The sequence below is a fragment of the Etheostoma cragini genome, chromosome 22 (assembly GCF_013103735.1).
Source record: "Etheostoma cragini isolate CJK2018 chromosome 22, CSU_Ecrag_1.0, whole genome shotgun sequence".
NCBI classification, from domain to species: Eukaryota; Metazoa; Chordata; class Actinopteri; order Perciformes; family Percidae; genus Etheostoma; species Etheostoma cragini.
This window is the reverse complement of record NC_048428.1, coordinates 12,545,478-12,555,189: the sequence shown is the minus strand read 5'-3', so window position 1 is coordinate 12,555,189 and position 9,712 is coordinate 12,545,478. Positions and strand designations below refer to the sequence as shown.

The 9,712-nt window shown below is 42.1% G+C and overlaps 1 protein-coding gene across 21 annotated transcripts in view; it reads right to left on the bottom strand.

Annotated features, from left to right (window-relative positions):
• Positions 1-4,450: 4,450 nt before the first annotated feature.
• Positions 4,451-9,712, bottom strand: part of eya1 (EYA transcriptional coactivator and phosphatase 1) — a 63,121-nt gene continuing 57,859 nt past the window's right edge. For all 21 annotated transcript variants that reach the window (XM_034862256.1, XM_034862267.1, XM_034862254.1 and 18 more), the window contains 3 exons: positions 9,415-9,536; positions 8,496-8,596; positions 4,451-6,614 (listed from right to left, as the gene is read on the bottom strand). In XM_034862256.1, coding sequence (XP_034718147.1) covers positions 6,534-6,614; positions 8,496-8,596; positions 9,415-9,536 — 304 coding nt within the window. In that variant the 3' untranslated portion in view covers positions 4,451-6,533. The remainder of the gene's footprint in view (positions 6,615-8,495; positions 8,597-9,414; positions 9,537-9,712) is intronic.

The following is a 9,712-nucleotide window of genomic DNA, read 5'->3' as shown; positions in this document are numbered from 1 at the left end:
AACCAAATTTCATTCACCCGCATTGGATTTGGAGTGGCAGCAGAAACGTTCATGCTGCTAGGGAAGGTTACTTGAAAAATCTACTTAATTACTCTTCACTGAAAAATGGATGCAATTACCTTATCAAGTAACGATTGGCAAGAGGCATAAGTCATAATTCATAGTCTAGCAGTATTTAGCCGCTCCATTGAAAGAAGTTCAAAGCTTCGCTAGCAACACTTCACATCTTTGGAACTTAATATGTGTAGAAATAGAAAACAGATATTCTGTTTTAGCTAGCAGCCAGCTCCGGGTTTGCAGGGATTTAACGACCATCAACAAACTGTTTACAACGTTATAACATTAGCTAACTCCAGGGTCAAATCCTTAAACTACATTTTTGTAATTAGATAAACTGACCATTTAGGTAAAGTTAGGCCTGTAAAAATGTTTAAATAACTTTGAGCATACACACAACACACCACAACGCAGCCCTTTCCTTTATAGCAGATAGACCCCTCCCCCCACCTACTTGCGCACATCCGAAGAAGAAAACACAGCGTGACGTTAGCTTACCGTTAGCCTGCAGCTGAACTTTTCCTGACACCGTGGCCACAGGCGGAGTCGGAGACGACGGAGAAACAACAGGACTGGAAAATCGTCCTGCTTCCCTGAGGTCACCGTATGGCAACATTTTGCCTTCTACTGAGTTATGTAAACAAACAACAAACGGTAAAGCCTCCGAAAAGAGCTCCGACGGGACTTCATGGTGCATTCAAGGGCGTCCTGTAAACTCCGAGAAACTCAAACTGTTGTTGTTAAGTACCCAAGCTGTCTAATGCTTATTATTGTGGCATTCATTCATCGGGACTGCTGAAAAGTAATAGGTTAAATCGAAAATTGAATCGAATTGTGATGTATAAATCGAAATTAAATTGAATCGTGGGCTTGCAGAATTGTGACACCTGTATACAGTTATATAATAATAATAATTATTATTATTTTTAATAGTATTTTACATATATATATATTTTATACATACGCATATATTTACACATATATTTACACATATATATATATATATATATATATATATATATATATATATATGTATATGTGGCAGCAGCTGGACTTAGAGGAAAAACATGCAGCCTACCTATGAAACAGGGTTAATCTTTCCTTCATTTCTACATATAGAAACAATAACATCATCTGTGACTTATCTAGCAAAAACAAGCCAAGATGTTTTATTAACCGGAGGACATTGAGTTTATTAAAGTGGCTGAGAGGCTCTTGTTGCTGCCAGACCAGAGGCAGCTTGGCCTGGGTCCGAGGCCCGACTTGAGACAGCCAGCCCAATTAACACCCTAGAGGGAGGTCCTTGCAAACACACATACACTTTCAGAGCACACACAAACACACAAAAACACGCTGCGCATGCTCACACACAGAGCATACAGGGAGCAGCAGCCAAATAAACCCCCGGGGACCTGGTAGCTCAGAGTTAGCTAAGAAGTCATGCACATTTACACACACGCATTCACAGTTGTAGGGTGGCCTTAGCTGGCCATATAAATCTCTGCCACTCACCTTCAAATGGAGCAGTGCGGTGGGCCTAGTAAATATGAGGGTGTATGTGTGTTTGACCGCAGAGACGCAGGTGGGGCTGTGGTGGGCAGACAGGGAGCATCGCTCCAGGCCGGCCCTGGCAACGCAACACTACGACCTCATGGTGGTTATGAGCCGTGGTGAGAGTTTATGTGAAAGTGTGCCTGTGTTGCTGCATTTGCTCAGTGAATGAACTGCATTACCTGCTGTGTTGTGCGGTGTTGTACAAGTAATTATTGCAGTTGTTGTACAAGTAATATTTTTTTCTGGAGGCACGCAACAGGGATTTACTGCTTTAACGTTCATGGAAAATTGTTAGGAAACTGAAACAAATACTCTGCAATCAAGAGACCAAATGACTAATTAAATAACTTGTTGACTGGCAGACAGAAGAGTTACATTTATACAACAAACAGTTGTTCACAAAAATAGAAGAGTTACATTCAATGTTTCTGATTCATGATATTTGCAGCAACTACTGCTGAGCTAGTGTAGGGAACATGCATGATGAGAGACAATGTCGACCCTGCATCTCAATGCTTTATTGAAACAGGATGTCAGTTGTCAAAACAACTACTTATAGTAAAATAACACCTAATTTACAATGCTGGATTCCAGAAAACCCTAATACATTTCAAAGACAATTTCCTCATCTTGTGGGTGCCTCAATGTGTATACACATCTGTGTGTGTGTGAGTGTGCATGTTTGTGTGACCTCTATGAGACACAACAGCTCCGCAAGTCCATTAAAACCAAATCTTTTTTAGACCAATCTGGATCCAACTCATAACCAACATACTGTATCTGCGTAGCTTTTCTTTGTCGTAGTCTGGCCTCACTTGGGAATGCCACGTCTGTGTGGGACAGGCATAGCTGTGGACGCCTGGCCCATTCGGAGCTGACACTTCTGGCTGGGATCCCTGACATACACAGCTTCCTGATTACCAGCTGTCCCTGTCCCACTCTGTCTGTCAAATCCCAGTAACTGAGAAATAAACAAACAGTAAACAAAGGGCCTAGTTTAGCACCACCGCCCGCCACAGCATGACAACAGGTTTGTCACTCTCGCTGCTTGCCAACGCTAACTGAGCCATGCACTCTGGAGAGGAGCAAGAAGCCCTTCTTCATCTGAAAGGAAGAAGGAGGGGCTGCAATCAGAGACAGCGGGATTGTCTCTCATGCCTCCAGACAAACAGCATCAGCCAAACCAAGAATAAAGAAACGCAGACTTGAAATAACCTAATAGTGTGTTGTTTTGTTTCTTAGATTGAGCAGAAATGCCTTGCAGCTCTGCTTAGGATGGAGGCTTTGTGTCTCCCCCTCTCTGCTCTCTCTTATTGTCTCAATCTGTGGACATATGCTTGCTACGGAGACAAATTCCCCCTGACTTAAGACACACTAGCCACCAAAAGGGAACATAGGCCTATTAATAAGCTTCCTGCTCATAAAAAAGAGAGGTCAGATCAGTGTTTTGGGGGGAGTTTGATATGCATGTAATACAATATTAGTTCAATTGTGATGCACCGTCAGAGGCCCCGTCTATGGAAATCTGCATGAAATCACTGTCTGGGCAAGGTCGTAAATCACCAATGTGGTTGTTTATTATTGCACTACAGTTTTATGGAGGCTGGGGGCTTTGCTGGGACGTCCCGGAGAGGAATGCCCAACAGAGGTACGCCCAACAGAGGACCTTTACATGGTTACTGTAAAGCTTGATTAAAGCACAGGAACACCTATATCTTAACAAAAGCAAGCATATAGAATCCACACAAGAGCTACAGCAACATGATAGGATGATACATCTCACAGAAAATCTAAAGTGTGAGGATTGTAAGTCAGGTCCATGACCAAACCAAACAGACAAAATATAGCTCTTATTTTTTATTCCCCTCTGTTTTGCATGAGCAGCCAGAGAGGCTGGCCGACATGCCACAACACCCACTTTTTCTTTCACAAAATGTCTGGTCTGGTTGGGTCTGAGTTTTCCTGCCAGGTCTCAGAGCATCGGGAAAACTTATCAAAGAGAACAGACCTCTATTCTGTGCTGCCGACAGAGAGAGTGCTCCTCTCCTAGAAAGACAGCCAGTCAGGAGGACCTCAGACACTACTTAGTCTTTCAGCTGTTCAGAAGTGGAAAAAGCCCATTAGGGGTTATTGTGCCGGTGCATTCCGGCGGTAGCAGCCTGATTTGCTTTGTCCAGACTGGCAGACATACACGCCTCACCCCAGCCATCACTCCCACTCCATCTGAAAACATAATTCATCTGGATATTAAACGGGCTGTGCGGCTCAAAATAAAATTCCATGCATGCTTAATTCTCCATTGTGGTTTTGGAGTCCGGACACTTTCTTCCCTGTCCAGGCTAGTGTTACATCCTGGACTGTCTTAGCTGTGACCACCTCATAAAATCCGCCTCATAAATATTTTTCAGGTGTTATGTTTTCATGTGTTATTTAAACTAACTCAGCTCTCTATGGCTTGGAACCGTTCAATATATGTTAATTACACATGGAGGCTCCTAGACATGTGCGCTATGTAGATAAAAATGATTACAAATGTTGGACTGAGAATTGGCTTGCCTTCAAGAGCCTCAAGAATGTGTGACGCACGTGCTGTAAAAAACATCTTGCATTGTCTCACAAGAATTATAAAAAATAGGATTAATAGAAATGCAACCACAAAAATTTCAAGACCCTTTAACTCATGTTAGTTATTCTAAAACAATAGTAATGTTATTCTAGTATTATTAAAACAAAATTAAAATAAGATTTTTTTTTATGTTAGTTTTAAATTGTATTGTGGACCTACTGTTTAGTACACAGTATTATAAAAAATGATGTATAAAAATAATCTGAGGGCATGTAACAGTTCACAAATCAGTTTTATTAATTTAAACACAATCAAATAATAATGTCAAAAACATCTGTACACATATTTTGCAGACACAACAATCTTTTGCGTTTCACAATGAGGCCCATGTAGTGTAAAGTATTTCCAGTTTGCATTTATGATTGCAACATAATAAAAAAAAGCGTGCTGTATGAATCTATAAAACATTTCCACTAGTTACCTACCATTACCTTGATCTAGCAGCAATATGTAGATACCCCCAGAGCGTGGGGGGGAAAAAACTGATGTTTGAGAAAATGGGGTTTGGGGCAGGGGAGAAAGGGATCCAAATTGAAATGTAAAGGCCAACAGTGATCATGTGCAAAGGAGGGAAAATTAGAAACGCAACAAATGGGTTTCTGTTTAAGAAATTCACAGTCGATAGCACATGTCCTGTATGTTCACAAACCCCTCGAAGTTAGTGGCTTTTCTTTCAATGTTCATTACGGTTTCCCCATCCACAGATGTAGAAGCATTATGAAAAGGGCTTTGTTTGTTTAAACTATTTCAAAGAGGGACACAGAATGTATTTTCAAAGTCGAAATAAAAACACTACATTATACAAAATTATGCTTGCTGTACAGGAGGTGTTATAGCGCTTGTATAAAAGATAAAACCTATTCAAGCCTGCTTTAAAATGTTAAATTTGTTACCAAGATGGCTCTCAGGAGGCAGGAAATAGTGAGTTTTCTCCGTTTCTTCCATGCCATTTACGAAAAATGTATCAGAATTAAGTTTGCTTTCAGATATACGGGGTCAGGGCTGCAAGCTGGTGAAATGCCCTAAGGACACAAGTTGTGAGCTACCTTTCTAAATAACAAAGAATGCCAAATACCTCTTTCCCTTCAAAATATAAGTCTAAAAAGAACTTGCAGTAAAGGAGACCTGTTATGATGTATAAAGATGTGACTGCAGTTTCCTTTAAGGACGACAAACGTCACAGAATCAAATGAAAGGTCATTGACACTTGACATCCATGCTTTTGGTCTTGACGAAATGATTTATCACAAAATCCCATTATCTACATATTTGTTTACTGAACAAAACTTGAACACATCAACTCTTTCAGGCTTCGCACAAGCTAATGTGCGATGGGATGCCTTTTATTTTTTTTTAACCTTAATGTAAAAGCCTTTGCCCACTTTTAAGAGCATGTACCTAAATGAATATAGGAAGGAATAGTCCAGTGATTACAAACTTACACACACAAAAAAGATTTCCTCTATACACGATTGTCTCAGCATTGTAAATAAAGTTTTTTGTAATTTCCTTAAATTATTAGAAAACCCCGTTTTTTGTTTCTTCCATAAATGTCTTCCTCTTGCTGTAGTTGGAAATCAATAGTACTTTGTAAAAGGCACGAGTCTTTTGTCGTCGAGATACCTTCTCGGTGGCACGGTGCCACTCACAAAGTCTCTGTTCATAAATAACAAGCACAGGACTCCCAGGCTGTCGTTCAACAGAGGAGCAGTTGCTTTGTCTGTCCGTCCAATTACATAAGGGAGACTAAAAAGTAGGTAGACAGATAAGGAACAGAAAGAGAAGGGAGGTGAAGAGCTAGAGGGACGGAGAAATGTCACCACCAGTAGTCGTGGGCCTGTGGTTTACTGTAGCTGAGTTCTGAGGCGAGGCCACCAGTAGCGCTGCTCTGCTCCAGGTGTGGACCCTGACAGAGTCCCGGCACAAACAGTGGGCCGTAAAACACTTTGACAGCTTCAGAAAGCGGCCAATTCACAGTAACAGGGCAAGCAGCTGCAGCGCCGTAAATTTACCTCTCTCCTTCGCTTCCAAAAAAATAAAAAAATAAAAATAAGTTTAGGGTTAAGACGAAGTGTGACCATATGTCAGCACATTAACCGTGTGCTCAGCCTTTTTTTCCTCTCTCCATTTTCCTCTTTTTTTCTTCCTGTGTAGTGGAAGACAGACGCCAGGCAGCGCAGGGGGGTCTTTTCTGAGCTGTAGGCTCTGCGGCAAGCTTTGGACGGGGCTGGAGGGCGAAGGTGAAAGGTTGCAGGGTGTGCTGAGGCGGAGCAGGGTGTACCATGGTGCTGTAGTGCTACAAGTACTCCAGGTCTAGAGCATGGTGGAGGGCCATGAGGTCTGAATGGCTGGAGATCCTCCAGAAGGGCATGTTGTGCTGAGGGAGGAATAAAAACGTTTTCATTTCAAACACTGAAAAAAATCATAAATTCTATACATTTTAGGTATGAAACAATCTGTCACTTAATTGATAAGTAATCTACAAGAGTTTAATCAATCCTTCTAGTGATTTATCGAAGACTAATGCAAAAAAATATTTTTTGCATTTTTGTTTCTTTTGGTTGTGGAAAAAATAAAGCTATGAGAAACTGAGCTGAATAATTATTAAAAAATGATGGACATATTAATATTGACAAAACGTTCCTTGTAGCCCATCTTAGATCTAAGAAGAGCTTATTCTGTAGTACTGTGGCCTGGTCCTTTCACCAGGAAAAGCAATCATATTAATAACACATGCCGACTGCTCCTCTTGCTCCCTTGTGCAAATCTCTATGCAGCCAAAAAGAAGAAAGATATGTACCTCTAACTAATTGTTCTCTTGCATCAACATGTAGTTTTATACCACCAAACGAATCAAGAAGCTGTCTTCAACCTCAACAGAAATACACTCCCCACAGAGTCTTTTGAATGAACCTCCTGCCTGCCAGTGTGTGTTTGGGACAGTGCAAATGAGCTGTTGTTCCCAAGCAGAGGACGGGGGGAGAAACCTGAGTCGCAGAGAATGAAAGGACCTTGTCAGGTAGAGTCCTCAGCTCCTCAGTGTGTGGAGCCCATTACCCCCCCTCTTATCAAAAGGTATGGCCTCTCCCAGGCATATGTTCCGCTTAGGAGAGCCTGCACTGACCCTTAAAAAGCTCTTTGCTTTTTGTTTTGTAAATTGTCTTTGCTTTTAAGTTTAAAAGCTGGAGATGCTATCTCTACCTTCTCTCCCAGGCGATGGTAATAACTGAAGGCAGAATTGTTTCAGGGGTTGCGGATTACTTTTTTTAGGTGGAGGAATGAGTGCCGGGAGAACTTTTAGACATTTTGCTTTTGTAGTTCCACACGGTGTCACGTCTGATGTGTGCCTCATGACGGGTGAAATTGTTGTGTTATTCCACGTCCTCTCTGATGTTGACACAGAAACCTTTTACCGCATGCCGTGTCGTGGGACTCACACCACTCAGACGGGGGAGGGAAAAAACGCCATATCCTTCCATCAATGTCACTCTCCAACAACTCAAGATTGAGTGAAAATATTTGCATCTTTTTCCACAATCATCCTTCAAGGCCATATTCCCAGGGTGTGTTCACTTTTCATAATACAGAGCTATTGCTTTACACACTTATTCAAGGTAAAGTTGGATACTTCTTCCTAATCGCTGCCTAATCGCTCTTCATCTGTCCTCACGCTTCTGCTCGTTGTTTACCGAGAAACAGGTAAAAAAGAAGCTGGAGGCTTTTCAAAGGGAAACTCCATGTCTTCACCCTGACACTGTGGCTCACCGTTACTGTCAGTGAAATATGCTTTTTGACTGCTGATTAATTTGCTAATGAATATGTTTGCTGTGTGCGGCTTGCATGTGGCATTTGGTTTTCATCCAAACATGGCAGAAACGCTGAATACACAAATTGTGGAGCAAGAGCCGACAGGTAACAGAAAAAGGTCAATGTCAGATTCATCTGAACAGATACTGGCGGCTTTTTTGATCCGTCTCGTGCTAACAAGCTTGTCATTGCAGAAAATAATCCAATTCCATCAACAATGACTTAAGTGGATAAGAGGATAAACGAATGCAAGTAAAGTAAGACTGTTAAGCAGGAGAGCTGATTCCTTTCTTTGAAAAAGTATGGCAGGTATGTTTTGTGTTCTGCAAGTATTCATTATGAACTCCTGACCTTCAATCACATTTCCAAACATTGTCTTTTCTCCTAGATCTGTGTATTTCTAGAGCTCCATGTGTATACAGTGTGCGGTGTGTTTTATTCCACTTCTTACCTTTTTTGAGCCTTGCTCCTCTTCCACACCATCTCCAACAACAATGTAAACAACTTTCCTCCCGAACCTTTGAATTACTCTCTCAAAGCAGCTCTCCTTCCCTGTGGGGAGAGAAGACAGCAGGATGTTAGTGGAGCATTGAGTGGATGCAAACAGATACACAGGCACACGGACACTTGCAGGGACCCACACTAAACACCCTCAAGTTGATTCAAAGCCACAGGGTGACAAGAGCCCCTTTACAAACACCACACATACAAAATAGTGCAGTGTAAACACTCTGAGCTCAGCGAGGAGATGTGATAAGATCAGCCCTCAGATAAAGACAATCTGAAAAGCATTAACTCTGCCTTTCTGCTCCTCAACCATGGGACAAATGGATTTAAATCAGCTAAAATCACTCTTGCATGCTAAAGGGTCTGGTTAGGAGGACCAGTGCGCTTAACGCTCCGAGGAATCCTGAACTACACTCTGCGCTCAAGGGCCTGAAAATGGTGTGGGAGTGAAGCTTGATGTTTATTTTGCATTTGAAACAGTGAAGACGGGGAAGTACTGGAGGAAAAGAGGGCAGATTGGAGGAGGAAGAGGGGGGCGTCGTGTTGCTGTGGAATGACATAAATGTGCAGAAGTGGTTTCATATGCAGAGACTGAACAGGAGAGCCCTGGGGAGGCCCAGCGCAGGCCCAGCTCCAGGAAAATAATCCCAGGCTGATGAGACCTATTCCTTCATAGAAGAACATCAACCCTCTCCGGTGACTGAATCTCCCAGCCCATCCACGCCTCTGTCCCGTCACTTAGGTGGCACGTGTGTCTTATCTTTCTACACTCACAGAGCTAAAATAATTATCATCCTTGTCCCAAAGTGATAGATTGAGCACAGCGAACATAAAGAAAAAAAGGATTCAAATTACATGTTTACCTATTTTGGTTGCACTATAAATATTCTCGATAGGAAAGACTATCCCCAAGCCGTAGAGCAGGACCTTAGCCAGGGCAGGGATGAGCTGCGTGGTGGTCACCAGGATATTCACACAGTTTGACCTGCAGTAGAGAGGCAGAGGAGGAGAGCAAAGGGATGACATCAGTCTAAATCACTTGTAGGGAGGACAAAAGAAAACAGTGTGCCGAAAATAAAGCATGTCATGTCATGCAATGAGGGATTGAATCTCCGATTCCTTTTAAAGTCAGGTCTCTTAGCACACTTTCAGAATCAGAAG